We start from the raw sequence: 20,886 nt of genomic DNA, 5'->3' as shown, positions 1-20,886 counted from the left end.
CAGCTTGAAAAATAAATGTGCGACTAAGATCGTACCTTAGGGGCAGCTGGTGACTGCGCCACAGTGTGCCCATTGCTGTGAGTGGTGCTGGAGAATTTAGCCTGTGGAAGAACATGCAAATATGTCAAAAATAAAACAAAAAACTGCTCTTAACTACAGTAAAAAAACATAAAATTAAAAAAAAAAAAAAAAAGAAGGCACAATACAATAGTAACAGGAAACAAATAACTGCTCACCTTTTTACTGTCAACAGGAGCAGGCGATACAGTTTTCCTCTTTTCTGCTTTGTGTGTGTCATCTTTTTTCTTTGGCTGTGATGGTTTATTATCTAGAGATGCACAATGGAAAAAAGAATAACTCACTGACTCCTAATGGTTTCACAGGCCAGTACCAATTTACTACATGTAACCACCCCCCACAATACATATAGATATGGAATATGAAAATCACAAGCTTTCCATTCAGAACATAGAAAGTAATGCAGCAAAGAAAAAGGGGACCCAGTAAAAATGGACACCCAAGGGAGATCGCAAAAATATATATACAAAAAAAAAAAAAAAAAATACAAAAAAAAAACCTACACGTCTACACTAGGGATGATCAATGAGAAGCAAATACTTCTGAAATTATACACATTTTTATGTAAATATATGAAGCTTGAAAAACGACCAATTAAACCTGGGTTTAAATTGATTGGTCCATTTTCAAACTGCATACATTTGCATAAAAATTTGCATCTCTTTGATCAACTATTCTATGCTTTGACTTGTCTAACGGGTGTACAAATAAACAGGCTCATCTGTTGCACATAGAGAGAAAAAAAAAAAAGAGGGGGGGCTGCTTACTTTCATTTCTTTTTTCTTTGCCTGGTGATTTATGGCTTGGAGTTTTTGGCATCTTCATTGAACTGCCTGGAGTTGGTGGTCTGGAATTGCTGTCATTGTCACGATTGCCACTCTCAGAAGAGCCTTCCTCGTCCTGGGAGGATGTGGCAGCAATAGTGAAGTCGCACTTCTCCTTAGAGGTCTCATAAAGTTGCTAGAAAAAGCAAAGGATACATATCAAAACACATTAAATCCCCTGACCACCTTCAATTGATTTACCACTAACTCCTCTCTTCAACCATAAAATGTATGACAAGGCTGGCACTGCCTCAACATTCATAAAGGTTTATTGACACAGAGATCAATGCCAATGTTTCAGGACATGCAGGTCCCTTCTTCAGGGCACACAGGTCTGTCAATGACATCAACGGAGTATCTGTCCAGACAGTAAGCCAATGTACAAGCGATGTCTCCAGTCCGGCGGCTGCAGCACTCTAATTCCAACCAGCCATAAATTACAGAGCTTCAAAATTCTGTAGACTGCCTTACTTTGAAAGGACCCAGTGGCAGTCACAAGACTGTTGCTATTACTTAACCCACCCTTAATAATTTCAGCTTGCTCTTATTTGGTAACTGAGATCTGGCTGACTACACCAGCATGGTCATCCCATTGGCCCCTATGGAGAGGGGTGGGTGGCGTACTAGGCTCTATTTTCCATGGAGAAACAGAAGTCGTGATCACTGATCAGTCCTTTAAAATGAAGGTATTCACTAGGTTTTGTTTTTTTAAACCGTTGACTGGGAAAACTTTGCCATGGGAGAGGGGGGGGGGGGGAGGGGTTGCCTACTGCTATACATATACATGAACTCTCTCAGGCAACCAGTAAGTACGCTTATATGGTGTCAGACATTACCCGCCTGTGGCGGATAATGGAGAGTTTATTGTACCTTGCTCCTGTTCCCTCCTTACCTTCAGCTGCTGTAAAGTAGTGGCTGTCTTCCAGTCCTTGTCATCACGGAAGCGAGTACACCGAGGGAATCGAATAGAAATCCCACCGGCTGTGTGGGCCTCTGCTTTGGAAAACTCTGCTCCTGTGATCTCCCAAATAGGTGCTTTCTAGGAACAGATCATAATGTAGAAATCAAGCTTTATAGAAAATACAGTTGCATTGTAGATTTAGGACACTTTGCCCAGTATACTTTAGCTTATGCTTCACCAGTACTGTTTAAATTATCTTCTAAGCCCTCCAAATCAAAGTTGATTGACAGGAAAGATGCATCTAAGCAGATGTAAGGTGTCTACATGCACACCGTTAGTGTTAACCATCAGGATCGAGCGTAAACCTGCTGATGACACTGTGGCGGGCAAATGCTGTACAAACACATGGCTCAGATCACATCCCATGTGCACACATACATCACAAAAAAGACAGCTGGGTGTGCCAGGCTGTTTTAGAACTAATGAAAGTGCAGGAGATTACATAGAGGGCAGGTCAGGTGCTATAAATCAAGGGGAAACGGCAAAAGGGCAAAGTTGATGCAATAAGAAGATAGTAGTAGAGGGATGTTGCCTCAGCAATCAGTCTCAGAAAGGTTCAATCCCCAGTCCATCCTACCAAAACTGAGAAAAAAGAATAGCGTTTACAATTTTAAGTAGAACTCCACTCAGAATTTTTGTTAAGTTTTAGACAAAGTGAGAGGAATTAAAACTACTGTCATTTTGTTATGGTTGTCTTTTTCCCTGACTGACAGTTGTCCTCTCAGTTCTTGAACTTTTGTGACACCAGTGATTGAAATAGAGGTTTTCCTAACGAAGCTGCAGCAATGAAAACCTGACAGACTAAAGGAATCTAGCATTTTCCTCTGCCCCCAAAAAAGTGTGCGCGTGACCAGGGGGCTGTGGAGTCCGAGCCATTTTTGGGTACCTGGAGTGGGATGATTTATGTACCCATTCCATAGCCTTGCAAGGGTTACGGAGTTGGAGTCTGAGCAAATTTGGGCACCTTGAGTCGGTGGTCTCAAACCGAGGACTTGGATGATTTTTGTACCGACTTCACAGCCCTGCTTGTGACTCTCCCACACTTCCTGCATTTTGAAATTAAATTCTCTATAGTGACCACTCAGGCATAAAAGCTTAGCAAAATCCTAACCCTTTCCTAATCTACCCAGCCCTTGCTATATAGTTTTGGCAGGAGTTCGGGCTGAGACACACTGCAGAGAGCTTTTCGATTCGTTGGTGCTGCGTTTTGAGTTTTTTTTTTGTTTTTTTTTAAATACTCCCACTGACTTGCAAGTCAATGGGAGCATTTTTTTAAAACCGCACAGTGCTGACCAATCAAAAATCGCTCTGTGGTGTTGCACAGCTTTTAACCACTTGCCGACCGCACACTTATACCGTGCGTCGGCAAAGTGGCAGCTGCAGGACCAGCGACGCAGTACTGCGTCGCCAGCTGCAGGCTGATTAATCAGGAAGCAGCCGCTCTCGCGAGCGGCTGCTTCCTGTCAATTCACGGCGGGGGGCTCCGTGAATAGCCTGCGGGCCGCCGTTGGCGGCTCGCAGGCTAAATGTAAACAAGCGGAAATAATCCGCTTTGTTTACATTGTACGGCGCTGCCGGGGATCGCCGCCACGTGACAGGGGACGTCCTGTCACTGGCTGCACAGGACGGATAGCGTCCTGTGCAGCCCGGATCACCGGGGGGGGGGGGGGGGGAAGGTAGGAGAGGGAGGGGGAGAATGTCGCCGCGGAGGGGGGCTTTGAGGTGCCCCCCCCGCAACATGCCTGCACGCAGGAGCGATCAGACCCCCCCCTGCACATCATCCCCATAGGGGGGAAAAAAGGGGGGCGATCTGATCGCTCTGCGTGCACCCTGATCTGTGCTGGGGGCTGCAGAGCCCACCCAGCACAGATCACAACAAACAGCGCTGGTCCTTAAGGGGGGGTAAAGGGTGGGTCCTCAAGTGGTTAAACATCAGGAGCTACACGCAAACCACAAACTGAGCTTGTATGGCAATTTACATGGTTTCAATTGTAACAAAGTAAAGACAATTCATAGGGCAATACACCATCAAGTATATGTGGAAAATGTCATCAGGCATGCCCTGTCCAGTGGATGTAAACCTCAGAAGGAAAACAATTCCTAGTTGTGATTACAACCATTATGTATGTATATTGCAGTACAATTGTATAATTTTCAGAGGATCTGAGCAGAGCCGGGACAAGGTCCTCCAGCACCCAAGGCTGAGACACCAAAGTGCGCCCCTCCATCCCTCCCACCCCAGCCATCACACACTGATTGCTGTTAGACTAAGAGGCGCTCTAGGCCCCCAACCCCTCCAACACCTTCATCTCTAATTATCTGGCTTGCATCACTGCTATGTATCCCCTTTTCTTATTTTTCTTCGCTTCAAACACAATAGGGGAACGATATCTGAGTGAGTTGTGCGCCCTCCTACACTGCGCCCCGAGGCTGGAGCCTCGCTTGCTTCTGCCTTGGCCCGGCCCTGGATCTAAGCTGGCTTTGAAATGTTAGCACCATGACATACTAAACAAGGTGCGTAGAAACACGCACTACATAAGCAAACGACAGGCCCGTCGGCACCTCCCGCTGGGCGGGTTTTCAGCAGACTGTAGTGCGCGTGTACGCACGGTCGGCGGACTGAGAAGGCTGTTCCTGAACGAGCCGCCCGGGGGATCATTCAGGAACAGCCTCATCAGTCCGCCGACAGTGTGTACACGCGCACTACAGCCTGCTGAAAACCCGCCCAGCCGGAGGTGCCGACGGACCCTTCCTTGGCTGCTGTCGTGTGTGTGTGTACGCACCAGTAAGTAAATCTGGCTATAAAAAAAAAAAAAAAAACCCTTTCAAATACAGACAATATATTTCTTTCAAAACAAAACAATTTCCAATCACAGACCCAAAATCTAGGAAATGTACAGAATTTTTAATTAAAGCGGATCCGAGATGAAAAACTAAATATAACAAGTGACTTGTCTATATATCTTATCTAAAGTTTAGATAGTTTACACAGCAAATCTATCTTCAAACAGCTTCAACAGTATATTAATATTTTTCCCTGTGATACAATGGGAGAAGACATGTTTTTTGCTTGTCACTATTACACAATCACACACACAGGCAAGCTTATCTGTATCTAGGCATGCTAATCTGCATATTCTGTGAAAACTCCACTCTATCTCCTCCATTACACAGGCAACTGATCTGTATCTGCACTGCAGCTCTTAGATTGTGAAAACTCTGCCTCTGAAATCTATAGCTAGTAACACCTTTTTCACCTGCCCAGACTGAAATCCCACAATCCCTTGCAAGCGCCAAGGCACTCTGGAGAAGCTGTGGGTGTGGTTTGTTTAGTTTATAGGAAATTAGGGTATCAAAACAAAACAAGTATTTGGCTTGAGGAATGCCCTATAAACTATACGTAAGGAACACAATTATGCAAGGAGTAAAAGTTCATCTCGGATCCACTTTAAGGACTGAATAGCAAACAAGTGAATGCTACCTGAGGATCTCGTATGATGAAGTCCGGGTAGTAGTTCTTGTTGATTTTGAGCCAGGAAGGTATTTTGGATGGGTCCTGGAAGTAAGGAAATGAGAACATTACAAACACTAAGATTGATCAGAAGAGCAAATGTGTTTCTTTTTCAGCAGATAGTAAGTTATGGAAGTGTTGTAAGGACATAAAACCTGTAAGCAGGGCCGGATTTCTGGGAAGGCCACCAAGGCCATGGCCTAGAGCGATAAAATCAGAGAAGATCAGAAGAGCGGCAGGACTTGGAGAGAGAAGAGGTCATATGTCAAAATAAATCATCTCTTCTGGTCCCGCAGCGCAGCCAGCCAGCGCCCTGCTCTGCACTAATAGCTGAATTCCAGAGTTCCCCGATCCCTGCATCTCTCTCTTTCTCTCTCACTTCCTGATGTGCTATAACAATCAGCATCTGCTGTCACCTCCTGATGATCCATTCTTCTGTATGATGGACATACAAGTCGATGTGAGAAATACAGATTTACATTACAAAGCAGATAGAACTAAGTTCTGCTGAGTTTTAATGCAGGCATTCACACACATCAGTGAGCTCTGCTAGTTTCTTCACCTTCTCTTTTTTACAGCTGTGACACTGACCTCAGCAGCTGTTAATTACACTCTTATCTAACCCTAATTTATGACAGTTTCTCTTTTGATTTTTTCTTCCCAGCCAGCAGTGATCTCTTATCTGCTTCAGTTAACTCTTTCCTGCCTCATTTTCTGTCCTTCAGCTCCTACCATTATGATAACTGCAGGAATAAAAATGCTGTTTGCTTCCCTTTCATTGCTAAGCCGTCACTTTAAAGGGCACCTGAGCTGTTACCACCTCTATGCTAGTGTGTATGGTTTGGCATCCTTCTGCTTTCCTGTAGCAGTAGAGCATTGTACCATCTTAGCCATCAGTGAAAGCAGAGTTTTGAATCAGGATGATACCATTTATTGGTTTAAAAAAAAAATAAATAAAAAAAAAAAAAGAGTAAGCTTTCTGCTAATAAGCCTTCTTCAGACTTTGTTCCTGTTTACTGTCAATATGTTAGAGCACACCGCCATATGTACATTCAGCATTCAAAAAAAGATACATAGATTTTTCAGCAAATCTAAATAAATGTCATTCAGATGCTTTCAAGTGGAGCTGAACTCTCAGGACAGAAGGAAAACAGAGAAATGCACCCTGTATGTATTTAGAGAGCCTGTCTAATTCCCCCTCATCTGTGTCTAATCACAAGTTTTAATTTGATCTCTACCCTGTGTCACCTGACTGCCACAACATCTAAGCTCACTTGAAAGCACAGGATGTTAACAATATGTCTGCTTCCATGAAAGCAGGAAGTAGACACACTGCAGATTTATTGCAGGATTTGTATCAGCTGCAACAAAGAAATGTTTTTCTTTAAAGGTTATGTTGCATATCTTTTAGAGCAGAGAGGAAGTTCTGAGTTCAGGTCCACTATAATAACAACAGAACATCCAAAGTGGGTCCTGACAGGATGTTTGCTACTTACCTGTTCTCTGTTTTGGATGGCTTCTCTCCATTGCACTGCCCTGCCACCTGTTTGTGGCTCCGACTGCAGCCAGCCGCACACAGAGGACAAAGAAGCAGCGCATGCTCTGGCCACTCGCGCTCCCTGTAATCTCTTGCTCCTGCCCAGATGTGCACAGCAACCGAGGCCGGTACAGTGTTATGCATTCTTGACAAGTACTGGTCATACATCAGCGTCATTTCTCAAGTATGCATGCTCAGAACACTATCGGCTGCTATGCACAGCAGGAGCGCAAATTATAGGAATTATTTGTTGAATGGGGGGCAGAGCAGCACAACTGAAATGGTCCCATTCAAACCAGTGATCACTAAACAGTGTGTTGGAGAGAATGTTTTTTTGGTGGTGGTGTGGGGGGCGGTTGGTGACAGCAGGCCTAGGGATCTGGAAAGTACAAATCTGGCCCTGCCTGTAAGCCAAGACAAATAATGCCAAGGTATGCAAGTGTCTGCAGGTTAATATTCTAAAGCACGTATAAGAAAAGAGGAAGGGGGTGTACACATTGCATGGTACCTTTCCTATTCCACTTCAAGTTTCAGTGTTAATGACTTCTAACATCTTGCAGGGTGTGTGCCATGCCATGCCAGGGAGATTAGATGTGCCTGCTGCAGGTGCTAGAAATCTTAGCAATTGAAACGCATTGGTTATCCTTAACTCGGAGGATTACAAACAGGAGGCGGTACAGCAACTATCAGATTCTAGCACCTATCTAAATTTAAAGTGGAATATGACAGCCTTATTAAAGTGAACCTAAAGTCACACAAAAAAAAACGAGATGAACTCACCTGGGGCTTCCATCAGCCCCCTGCAGACGATCGGTGCCCTCGCAGCCCCGCTCTGACGCTCCAGGACCCGCCGGCGAACACTTCCGGTTTGGCCGTCACCGGCCGACAGGCATGGGAACGCGAGTGATTGTTCGCATTTCCAGCCTGTATATCGCCCCCTATGCTGCTATTGCGACCTCCTGGCCGCAATAGCAGCATAGGGGGGCGCTATAAAGGCTGGGAACGATCACTCGCGTTCCCATGCCTGTCGGCCGGTGACGGCCAAACCGGAAGTGTTCGCCGGCGGGTCCTGGAGCGTCAGAGCGGGGCTGCAAGGGCACCGATCGTCTGCAGGGGGCTGAGGGAAGCCCCAGGTGAGTTCATCTCGGTTTTTTTTGTGACTTTAGGTTCTCTTTAAGCATGGTATAAGCTGGCAAATTCTCTAATTATTTCATATCCTAAACCGCCACCTCAAGGTGCATAAAGAGGGTTCCCTTGTTGGTAGACCCATAGTGGCAGGTATTGGGTCACTTACAGAACGTCTTGGGGAGTGGTTGAATTCCTATCTCCAACCTTTGGTGCAGAGATTGCCTGGCTACTTGAGAGACACCAAACGTGTTAGAACAGAGAATTTTGGTTCGGAAAAATGATACATGTGGGCCACTCTCGACATACAATTTGAATCGATATAGTAGTTATAGTCCCAATCTCAAATACTTTATTGGCGCAGAGGTAGAATTCATGCTTTTGCATAATTATGTTATGTTTCCCCCTCATTCCCTTTAGATTGTAAGCTCGCAAGGGCAGGGCTCTCTCCCCCTTTTGTGTCTTGGAAATCATTATACATTTTATTCATCATGTTACTTTTATCTCTGTCATTACCAATTCTATATTTTGTATTCTGTATCATTCTTTGTATTTTGTCACTAATTATGTATCTTGTATATTAGTGTACACCATTGTCTGTATTATTACGTACCCCATGTTTGTTTCTTACTTTGCACAGCGCCACGGAATTTGTTGGCACTTTATAAATCAATAATAATAATAGTGAATTTTTTTTTACAGAAATGCTAAGAGTGCGCAATTCTTACCATCCTTGGGTGCCTTGGGTGGTGGGAGGAACTAACCCTTTTTTCAGAGAATAATCGTTTTGCCAACCATATCATTTGGTATGGTCAGTATATTGACAACCTTCTAATGGTTTGGAGGGGACCCAATCGTGAGCTAGAGGAATTTGTTCTCTATTTAAACTCGAATGATGTCAACCTCCGCTTCACTTCGTCCTGCAACAGTACTTCAATTACTTTTCTGGATCTCAAACTGGAAGGTTCGCTCTCTAAAGGGCGTATTGTTACTTCTACTTATCGCAAGCCATGCAGTGGTAATTCCACTCTGTTAGCCACCAGTTGTCATCCACAACATACTATACATGGAATTCCCACAGGGGAACTCACTAGGATAGTGAGAAAAAAGCTCTGATACTGAACTTTTGCCTGGTAAAATAACAGAAATGGAAAAAAGGCTTAAAGAGAATCTGTATTGTTAAAATCGCACAAAAGTAAACATACCAGTGCGTTAGGGGACATCTCCTATTACCCTCTGTCACAATTTCGCCGCTCCTCGCCGCATTAAAAGTGGTTAAAAACAGCTTTAAAAAGTTTGTTTATAAACAAACAAAATGGCCACCAAAACAGGAAGTAGGTTGATGTACAGTATGTCCACACATAGAAAATACATCCATACACAAGCAGGCTGTATACAGCCTTCCTTTTGAATCTCAAGAGATCATTGTGGGTTTCTTTCCCCCTGCATCTCTCATGCACTGAAGTTTCAGGCTGCTCTTTTCTTCCTGCAAACAGCTTTGCCCTTGTCTGTAACTCCTCAGTATGTGAAAGCCCAGGCAGCTCAGAGGACGATTTATCCAGCTTGTAAAAGATAAGAGAGAAGAGAGAAGCTGCCCTAATCTAAACAATACACAGGCAGTGTGCATAGAGGGGCCTGGAAGCGGGAGTTCATAGCAGAACCACAACACTGAAGAACTTGGCAGCCTTCCAGACACAGGCCGACAAGTCTGACAGGGGAAAGATACATTGATTTATTACGGAGACTGTGATAGTAGAAAGTGCTGCAGTAAGCCAGAACACATTAGAATAGCTTTTGGAACTTGTAGGATGATAAAAAACAGGATGCAATTTTTGTTACGGAGTCTCTTTAAAGACCTTAAATATCCAGATTGGACTTTGAAAAGAGCAAAAAATAGAGTACTAAACAAAGACAGGGCAGAGCTTTGGAAGGGATTCGGCAGACCTAGTCCAAGGGAAACTAATGGTTTACTTACTTTCTCCACTGCCTACAGTTTGAAGTTTAATAGTATTGTTGACATAATAAAAAAAAGACGCCTTCCGGTGCTATATGGTGATTCTGATTTGATTCCAATAGTAGAGGGACAGTGTAGATTTGAAAGCAGAAGAGCACCAACTTTGGGCGATGCCCTGTCTCCAAGCTTGTAGGTGGATGGTGCCCGTGCCAGTGGTGCTGCTTGGTTACATTACCAAGGCCCGTACCGATGTAGTGTTAGAAGCTGTAGGAACTGCGGGGTCCATTCAGTAAGCAGTAATTGTGGTTTGTGTCACATACAGTATGTGGGCTGCACCACTAGGCCCTTGCGAGCTAGAATTGCAGAGCACTTTTGCAGTGCGACTAACCCTTTATGCACAAACTTGTCCAATGTGGCTTAACCTTTTCGTTCATGCCATAATGCCGATGTGACACACTTTACGTTTCAAGGTCTGGAAAGAGTCCGCCGGAAATCCAGAGGAGGAGACTGTTGGAGCGGACGGTGCAGTGGATTTTTAATATAGGGACAAGAGAAACTATGGGTCTAAACTATAGATGGGATTTCAATTTGTTCTTTTAGTCTCCAGGTCTCTCTGATGTACTATCTCAATCTCCTGTGGCAGTCTGATTGGTATGTGGTCCTGATTTGTAGCATCTATACATGTGGGGGTTTGGCGACACTGGACTTGTATGGCTAAATACATTTTCCTAGCGCTGGTCCACATGGACGCTTAGCGGGCATTTAGCGCCGTCGCCCGGGATCCATCGTTAAATGCTCCCATTCAAGTGAACAGAAGCGTTTGCACCAGACTTTTTCTGGCAATTGAGCGAATACGGCATTCCGGTCCTGATTTTCCCTGTTTGAGGCGCCCGAGAATGCTACATTTGGGCATCGGGGGACAATTAACTGCTGCGTCTGTCACCCTGTGGGGATGAAAGACACCAACTGCAACGTGAGGCCGCTGAAGGCCTGAGTGCTACGGCGCCGTTGAACGAGATGCCGTTGGAGGCAAGGCGGATGTCCGAGTGGGCCAGCCCTTACATTCTTAGGATTCATGCTCTCTCTCCCCCCCCCCCTCTTTTTTTTGTTGTAATCCTGTTTTATACACATATGTGTATGTTATTTGCATGTCATTCTATTGAGGATATTCTCGTGAACTGCCATATGCTAAATAATATCATCATTCTGTACATTTGGATCCTTTTTGTATACATTTTTGTAATTTTTATATGACTAGGTTTTTATGTATGGTTGCATATTATTGCATTGCACCGGCATCTCCCCTGTATGTGTTCCTTTAAGAGCTACACCACACCTATTTCAGGTGTGCTGGCGGAGGTTGGCGTTTCTGGTCAACATATAAAAAAGTTTGTACAAAGTTGTCACTTTAGCTATGACTAAGGACCCAGGAGGGTCTGAAACGTGTCAGCTCTTGCGCTGCCATGTACCACTGTTGTACCTTTTAATGGTGATCGAATAAAGATATGGATTTTTAATACGATGGAGTTTCGGAACACTTTGTTTCATTTGAAACGCATTGTTGGATTAAGCATTGAGGCTGTTTTTATACTTGTGTGGTGATCCCATGGCAGGGGAGCCTGCCACAGGATCACCGCACCATGTCATATGCATAGGGCCAACCCCATTCAGCTATATATTCCATGCTGAGCAGGAAGTACTTCACTGAGTATCCTATCGGTCCGCACATGCGTGCCGCGTCACACTCCTTCGTTTACACACTCAGTCATCACAGACTTGCATTACTGCATAATCTGTACGGTAGGCACCGATCATGCGGTAACGCACTGTTGACTTTGCGTCGGGATTGCAGCAATTTGACTACTTCCGACGCACCGTTTCGCATTATGAAAGTCTCCATAGACTTTCAATTACTCAGTGGCCACTTGCAGTAAAATTGCAGAAGTGCAACGCAATAGTGTAAAAGGGACCTCAGATTACCACATGCAGCAATGCTGATATATCTGCTAGCTCTGCAGTGAGTCATTAAGGTAAGCAAACTTGACAGTTGAGTGTGTTTTTACTCCAGATGTGGAAAGAAAGGCACCATATTTTCCATACGGTATCTAACCTTGCTGATCTTCACCATATCCAGTTCCTTTTGCAACCGTGCAAGTGTCGCATCATCGTAGCCACTTGAGCATTTTGTCACTGTACACCATTTGCCACTCACAGTGTCATAACAGCCCATAAGGAAAATAGACATAATTCCACCTATTTATAAAAAAAAAAAGCAAAGAATCAGTGAAATAAAAAATAAACATAGCACAGGCACATATACATGCATACCCTTCAAAGTGATCCTGACATGAGCAATCTCACTTTAGGTAAGATACTTAGAGGGAAGGCTCTGGATACCATAGAGCCTTCCTGATCCTTGGTCCGTCCTGACACTCCTGCGCTGTCTCCCATTTAAGTTATTTGACCGGCTAGGTGGAATACCTCTTAAAGAGACTTTGAAATAAAAAAAAAAAAAAAAAAATGATGTGTTTATGGGGCATGAGGAAGCCATGGGTAAGTATCGATTTTTTATTTTTTCATCTCAAAGTCTCTTTAAGCACACATTGGGCAGTCTGTTGAAGTACTTGTGCCCCTGAGTAGTTCCAAAGACAAGCAAATCTGTACTGTGCGTGTGCGAGTTCAGGCTCACGTGTGGATGCGCAAGGAGTACTGAAGAGAAGGCGGTCACAGAACTTCAATGGGAGGATGGCGCTACAACGATGGGATGGACCAAAGACCTGGGAGGATCTATGGTATCCAGAGCTCTCCTTCGACATAGGTATGTATCTAATCTGAAGTGGGTTTTCTCACTTCAGGTTTCCTTTAAGGCTATTACACTGCTACAACAAGGACCACTTACCATTCTGTCCTTTTCCAAAAAATGCCCCCAGTACTGCTAAGTCAGCAGTATCTGCCATAGCTCCTTCATTTAAGTAATCCTTTTTCACTTTTAGCCAATGTCGCTTTCCTGGCTCATAAATGGACTAGAAGAAAGAAAAAAAAAATCACAAGTATCGGTACGGATTCAAAATACTAAAACCGATAAAGCCGGCCATACAATCATAATTTCAATAGCACAAGTCAATGGAACCACATCTATTCACTCATGTAGTATTAGACTAAACCACCCCCCTCCCCCCCAAAAAAACCCAACCCTTTTAACAGATATGTGAGTCCTTTATATTAGATGTATATAAAAGCACTGAGATCTTCAGTGGCACACTGTTCAATAATTAACACACAGACAAACAGTGGAAATAAAAAAAAAAAAAAAAAGAAAGGTAGTAGACACACACACACACCCTTTAAAGCGTACCGGAGGCGATATGTGACATGAGATAAACCTGTATGTACAGTGCAAAACATTAATAACTAGGCTGTTTTACTTGTTTTATTTTGTGTTACTTGAAAGAGTTAATTTCTAGGCATGGAAGGGACAGCTTCTGTCTTGTCGGGAATATAGTAATCACCACTGATAAGCAAATTACAACCATAAAAAAAGTTTGCCTGGCTGAATACAACTTCTGAGGGCAGGGAGAGAAATACATATACCATTGACCCTTTTCTAATTCTGGGACACTTAATAGGCTGCCACTGGTTAGAGAAAGTAAAACATTCAGCATACTTTGTGAATGTTTAAATATAAAAAAGTCAGAGTAGGAATATAAATATAACTGTCAATCTCATCAGTTTATTTTCACCTCGGGTTCACTTTAAAGTGTAACTGAAGGCAAAAATACAGTAAGTTAGGCCTCTTTTCCACGGACTGTTGATAGGCAGTGAAATACCTCACAACTGATCATTGCTGCTGCCTGGTAACTGCTCACTGCTGCCTGGCAACTGCTTGCTGAGCACACAGCTCAACAATCCGTGGAAAAGAGGCCTTAGTGAATCCAGTAAAGAAAGCCTATGGACGGACCCTCTGAACCAATCTGACAAGGGCTTGTCAAATAGGTTTGCATGATCGCACTGTAGGCGCAAGATGGCCTACGCCTGCACAGTAGCACAGAGTCGTGCAGGGCTCTTTCCTCGGTGCACCTGCATACTGCTGCCATGGTCATTCATAAACAAGAGTGCATCTGCAAAAAAGAGGAGGGATTCAGTGAGCAGTGGTGGGCTGGGCTCAAGAAGGATCAGAGGCTGAGTTAAGTTTCATTTTTTTTTCTTCATTAAATAACAGGTTTGCTTTACATACATACTTAATAAACACATGGAAATGTACAGGTGTGAGGTTTAAAAAAAAGAAGAAAAAAAAAGTGCTAAATCAAACGTTAACCCTTAGGGTCTGTTTCCACTACACGCAGATTCTGCATGCAGAAAACTGACTCCAATGAATGCCTATGGGCCTGTTTCCACTGAACGCGATTTTTCTGATGCAGATTTCCCATAGGCATTCATTGGAGTCAGTTTTCTGCATGCAGAATCTGCGTGTAGTGGAAACAGGCCCTAAGCAAAGATTTCCAGAGCCTGAAGTTGGAACTCTGAGCTCCTCTGAGGGAAGGTTAGTGATACAACTATGGACTCTAAAGCACCGTGGAAGATGTCGCTACAGTAATAAAAATAACAAAGTGGGGAAATCAGATATTGTAAAATTATTTATTTTGTATTTCTTGAAAAAAAAATTCTAGATTTTCATACAGATCTGTCTAGCAGCAGTCACTGGAACAATCTGCATGAAGAGACATGCAGGTTCTGCTGCATACGTATAAAATAGCCACTGGGAGATTTGGGCGCAGAATAAAGCCAATATACGGCTTAACCACTTGAGGACCTAGGGCTTTACCCCCCCTTAACTATTTCACATTCCTGGACGTGAAACTCACGTCCAGGAAGCCATGTGCGCTCCTGCGCGTCCACGCGCGCGATCGGCCGGCGGTTTGTTAGCCAGTGAATCAGTGAATCGGGCAACGGTGCCCGATCACTGATTCCTCTCCCCCGCAGAAAAAGCGACAGCTTCTCTCGGAAGCTACGCTTTTTCTGCTTCCTATGTCGCTCTAAGCGTACGTGGTACGCTTAGAGTGACGTCACTGTAAACAACTCATGGCTGCCATCTTGTGGCCAAAAAGTAAACTACATCTAAATGTTAAATAAAAATAAAAATACACATATATTTACAAAAAAAATACAATTTCAATCCCACCCTCCCAAAAATACCCACATAAAATGTTTAATTAAAAAAAAAAAAAAAACATTACAATTAAAAAAAAAAAAAACACAAATATTTACCTAAGGGTCTAAACTTTTTAAATATCTATGTAAAGATGAAATATTTCTTTTTTTTTTTTTATTATAAGCTTGTAAATAGTGATGAATGCAAAACGGAAAAAATGCACTTTTATTTCCAAATAAAATATTGTCGCCATACATTGTGATAGGGACATAATTTAAATGGTGTAATAAACGGGACAAATGGGCATATACAATACGTGGGTTTTAATTATGGAGGCATGTATTATTTTAAAACTATAATTGCCGAAAAGTGAGAAATAATGATTTGTTTCCGTTTTCTTCTTATTCTTCCTTTTAAAATGCATTTACAGTAAAGTGGCTCTTAGTAAAATGTACCCCCCAAAGAAAGCCTAATTGGTGGCGGAAAAAACAAGATATAGATCAGTTCATTGTGATAAGTAGTAATAAAGTTATAGGCTAATGAATGGGAGGTGAACATTGTTCGGATGCATGAAGCGAAAAACGACTGAATGCGAACTGGTTAAGGACCGGCCACTTTTTTTCCATTCAGACCACTGCAGCTTTCACGGTTTATTGCTCGCTCATACAACTTACCACCTCAGTGTTCTCCCCAGGACCTATTAAGTGGGCGGGCCGCCCGGCTGTTTTGAAACCCCGCCCGGGTGCTCCAAGGCCCGCCCGCATCACATGCTCATGTGCGCTGCTGTCTGCTCGCATAGAGCGGGTCTCCCTCTGAATTGCAATCCCTAGTTCCGGCTGCGCTGCCCTCCTGGCGCCTGTAGAGTTGTCATATCTTAAGAGCAGCGGCAGCCTCCTTGAAGTAGTAGCGCTTGTCCACAGCACCGTCTTGCCGCTCTGCTGGAACGCTGTGACCCACTTCCTCAGCCCGCTGATGCCCGGCTTCTGATCGCAGTACGGCGTCACGCTGAGTGTCTTCACAGCCATGATCGGCTGCGAGGAGTATACACGTGCTGCAGGCAGCCCAGGGGAGCCACTGGCCAGGCCACTGTACGGACGGGAGGGTGGGTGAGAGTACTGGAGGGGACCGGAGGATGTGCTCCCTAGTTCCGGCTGCGCTGCATCATTATAGCGCATTACTGCAGCAGCACATCACTTCTCTCCCATATCCCTGCGGCCGCGATCTGAAGATCGAAACAGAACTCTACAGGCAGGAAGCGCAACCGGAACTAGGGAGCACATTCCCCGGTCCCCTCCAGTACTCTCACCCACCCTCCCGTCCGTACAGTGGCCTGGCCAGTGGCTCCCCTGGGCTGCCTGCAGCACGTGTATACTCCTCGCAGCCGATCATGGCTGTGAAGACACTCAGCGTGACGCCGTACTGCGATCAGAAGCCGGGCACCAGCGGGCTGAGGAAGTGGGTCACAGTGTTCCAGCAGAGCGGCAGGACAGGGTGCTGTGGACAAGCACTACTACTTCAAGGAGGCCATTCAGCTCATCCTCGCGGCTGCCAATGGGGTGAGCAGGGGGAGGGGGTGACATTGGGAAATGTTAAGGCATAGCTCCCACCTGTGCCTCTTTGGGAGCCCTGTCCCTCTCTCCTCCTCATTTGTCCCTCTTTCTATGTAAATATATCTATCTATCTATATATATATATATATATATCTCCACTAAAAATGTGTTTGACTGTAAATTTTATTCCCATCCTTTAAATTGATATATCACTAATAGTAAAATGTTACCATGAAGGAAAATGAACCAGGATGAAAAGGACCAGGGTGGTTTGAATTATAAAACAACATATTTTTCTTATGAAATCTTTATGGTATGCATGAATAGGGTTGTGATGGGGGTGTGGCAGGGGCATGGCTTAAGTGTCCCTCTTCCTCATCTCAAAAAGTTGGGCGGTATGGTTAAGGGGAGGAAGCGGTGTTAAAGTGCAAGCATACTGGATCAGGGCAGAGGGGTACCCTATACTGCAGGGTGTAATCATAGAATGGTTGTGTATTTATAAATAGAATGGTTGTAGTAATGCTGCAATGTATGTGCTGTAAGAAGGGTGATGGGATCACTAATAAGCTGTAGGTCGGTGCAATAATATGTGGAGTGTGGCGGGTGCTGTAAGGGAGCATACTGAAGTGCAGTAATATGTGGAATGTGATAGTGGTACAGTATTGTATGAAATGTGTCTGAGTGCAATAACCTATGTTATAAGGTAATAGTATTGTTTGAGTTGTCTATTGGGAGATAGGTGGAGCTGCAGTAAAGTATTAGGTGAGAGTAATGGAGGCGAAGGAACGCATGGTGATAGGGAGTGCAGTAATGCATGGGACGTGATAGGGGTTGCAGGGATGAATGTGATGTGATAGGGGTTGCAGAGGACGTGATAGGAGGTACAGGGATGTCCTATGCTGTAAGCAGAGTTGCCGGCCCTGCTTTCCCCTGGTTGCAACCCACCCGGCTACTTTTTCATGCCACCCGGCTGGAAAAAAATTCTGGGGAGAACACTGCACCTAAATGAATTTTGGCTCCTTTTCTTGTCACTAATAAAGCTTTCTTTTGGTGCTATTTGATTGCTCCTGCGATTTTTACTTTTTATTATATTCATCAAAAAGACATGAATTTTGGCAAAAAAAATGATGATTTTTTTTAACTTTCTGTGCTGACATTTTTCAAATAAAGTACAATTTCTGTATACATGCAGCGCGAAAAATGTGGACAAACATGTTTTTGATTAAAAAAAAACCCATTCAGTGTATATTTATTGGTTTGAGTAAAAGTTATAGCGTTTACAAACTATGGTGCAAAAAGTGAATTTTCCCATTTTCCAGCATCTCTGACTTTTCTGACCACCTGACATGTTTCATGAGGGCCTAGAATTCCAGGATAGTATAAATACCCCCCAAATGACCCCATTTTGGAAAGAAGACATCCCAAAGTATTCACTGAGAGGCATAGTGAGTTCATAGAAGATATTATTTTTTGTCACAAGTAAGCGGAAAATGACACTTTGTGACAAAAAAAAAAAAGTTTCCATTTCTTCTAACTTGCGACAAAAAAAAAATAAATGAAATTTGCCACGGACTCATCATGCCCCTCTCTGAATACCTTGAAGTGTCTACTTTCCAAAATGGGGTCATTTGTGGGGTGTGTTTACTGTCCTCACATTTTGGGGGGGTGCTAATTTGTAAGCACCCCTGTAAAGCCTAAAGGTGCTCATTGGACTTTGGGCCCCTTAGCGCAGTTAGGCTGCAAAAAAGTGCCACACATGTGGTATTGCCGTACTCGGGAGAAGTAGTATAATGTGTTTTGGGGTGTATTTTTACACATACTGATGCTGGGTGGGAGAAATCTCTGTAAATGACAATTTTTTAATTTTTTTACACACAATTGTCCATTTACAGAGATCTTTCTCCCACTCAGCATGGGTATGTGTAAAAATACACCCCAAAACACATTATACTACTTCTCCCGAGTACGGCAATACCACATGTGTGGCACTTTTTTGCACCCTAACTGCGCTAAGGGGCCCAAAGTCCAAAGTGAGTTCATAGAAGATTTTATTTTTTGTCACAAGTTAGCGGAAAATGACACTTTGTGAAAAAAACCTATAAAATTCCAATTTCCGCTAACTTGTGACAAAAAATAAAATCTTCTATGAACTCACCGTACTTCTAACGGAATACCTTGGGGTGTCTTCTTTCTAAAATGGGGTCATTTGTGGGGTTCCTATACTGCCCTGGCATTTTAGGGGCCCTAAACCATGAGGAGTAGTCTTGAAACGAAATTTCTCAAAATGACCTGTGAAATCCTAAAGGTACTCATTGGACTTTGGGCCCCTTAGCGCAGTTAGGGTGCAAAAAAGTGCCCCACACATGGTATCGCCATACTCGGGAGAAGTAGTACAATGTGTTTTGGGGTGTATTTTTCCACATACCCATGCTTGGTGGGAGAAATATCTCTGTAAATGACAATTGTTTGATTTTTTTTTTTTACACACAATTGTCCATTTACAGAGAGATTTCTCCCACCCAGCATGGGTATGTGTAAAAATACACCTTAAAACACATTACACTACTTCTCCTGAGTACAGCGATACCACATGTGTGACACTTTTTTGCAGCCTAGGTGCACTAAGGGGCCCAACGTCCTAATCACAGGTCATTTTGAGGCATTTGTTTTCTAGACTACTCCTCACGGTTTAGGGCCCCTAAAACGCCAGGGCAGTATAGGAACCCCACAAGTGACCCCATTTTAGAAAGAAGACACCCCAAGGTATTCCGTTAGGTGTATGGCAAGTTCATAGAAGATTTTATTTTTTGTCACAAGTTAGTGAAAAATGACACTTCGTGAAAAAAAAAAAAAAATCCATTTCTGCTAACTTTTGACAAAAAATAAAATCTTCTATGAACTCGTCATACACCTAACAGAATACATTGGGGTGTCTTTTCTAAAATGGGGTCAGTTTGTGGGGTTCCTATACCGCCCTGGCATTTTACGGGCCCAAAACCGTGAGTAGTCTGGAAACCAAATGTCTCAAAATGACTGTTCAGGGGTATAAGCATCTGCAAATTTTGATGACAGGTGGTCTATGAGGGGGCGAATTTTGTGGAACCGGTCATATGCAGGGTGGCCTTTTAGATAACAGGTTGTATTGGGCCTGATCTGATGGATAGGAGTGCTAGGGGGTGACAGGAGGTGATTGATGGGTGTCTCAGGGGGTGGTTAGAGGGGAAAATAGATGCAATCAATGCACTGGGGAGGTGATCGGAAGGGGGTCTGAGGGGGATCTGAGGGTTTGGCTGAGTGATCAGGAGCCCACACGGGGCAAATTAGGGCCTGATCTGATGGGTAGGTGTGCTAGGGTGTGACAGGAGGTGATTGATGGGTGTCGCAAGGTGTGATTAGAGGGGGGAATAGATGCAAGCAATGCACTGGCGAGGTGATCAGGACTGGGGTCTGAGGGCGTTCTGAGGGTATGGGCGGGTGATTGAGTGCCCTAGGGGCAGATAGGGGCCTAATCTGATGGGTAGCAGTGACAGGGGGTGATTGATGGGTAATTAGTGGGTGTTTGGAGGAGAGAACAGATGTAAACACTGCACTTGGGAGGTGATCTGATGTCGGATCTGCGGGCGATCTATTGGTGTGGGTGGGTGATCAGATTGCCCGCAAGGGGCAGGTTAGGGGCTGATTGATGGGTGGCAGTGACAGGGGGTGATTGATGGGTGGCAGTGACAGGGGGTGATTGATGGGTGATCAGTGGGTTATTACAGGGAAGGACAGATGTAAATAATGCCCTGGCGAATTGATAAGGGGGGGTCTGAGGGCAATCTGAGCGTGTAGGCGGGTGATTGGGTGCCCGCAAGGGGCAGATTAGGGTCTGATCTGATGGGTAACAGTGACAGGTGGTGATAGGGGGTGATTGATGGGTGATTGATGGGTAATTAGTGGGTGTTTAGAGGAGAGAATAGATGTAAACACTGCTCTTGGGTGGTGATCTGATGTCGGATCTGCGGCCGATCTATTGGTGTGGGTGGGTGATCAGATTGCCCGCAAGGGGCAGGTTAGGGGCTGGTTGATGGGTGGCAGTGACAGGGGGTGATTGATGGGTGATTGACAGGTGATCAGGGGGGATAGATGCATACAGTACACACGGGGGGGGGCGGGTCTGGGGAGAATCTGAGGGGTGGGGGGTTGATCAGGAGAGGG

The 20,886-nt window shown here is 44.3% G+C and overlaps 1 protein-coding gene across 2 annotated transcripts in view; it reads right to left on the bottom strand.

Annotated features, from left to right (window-relative positions):
• The window catches only part of LIG3 (DNA ligase 3), a 67,214-nt gene that overhangs the window by 4,309 nt on the left and 42,019 nt on the right, over nt 1–20,886 (bottom strand). For both annotated transcript variants that reach the window (XM_068268598.1, XM_068268599.1), the window contains exons 14-20: nt 12,890–13,013; nt 12,101–12,243; nt 5,345–5,419; nt 1,795–1,941; nt 846–1,038; nt 237–328; nt 36–101 (exon numbers count right to left, since the gene is read on the bottom strand). In XM_068268598.1, coding sequence (XP_068124699.1) covers nt 36–101; nt 237–328; nt 846–1,038; nt 1,795–1,941; nt 5,345–5,419; nt 12,101–12,243; nt 12,890–13,013 — 840 coding nt within the window. The remainder of the gene's footprint in view (nt 1–35; nt 102–236; nt 329–845; nt 1,039–1,794; nt 1,942–5,344; nt 5,420–12,100; nt 12,244–12,889; nt 13,014–20,886) is intronic.

The sequence above is a fragment of the Hyperolius riggenbachi genome, chromosome 2 (assembly GCF_040937935.1).
Source record: "Hyperolius riggenbachi isolate aHypRig1 chromosome 2, aHypRig1.pri, whole genome shotgun sequence".
NCBI lineage: Eukaryota > Metazoa > Chordata > Amphibia > Anura > Hyperoliidae > Hyperolius > Hyperolius riggenbachi.
The sequence above is the reverse complement of the archived record's forward strand: the minus strand, read 5'-3'. Positions and strand labels throughout refer to the sequence as shown.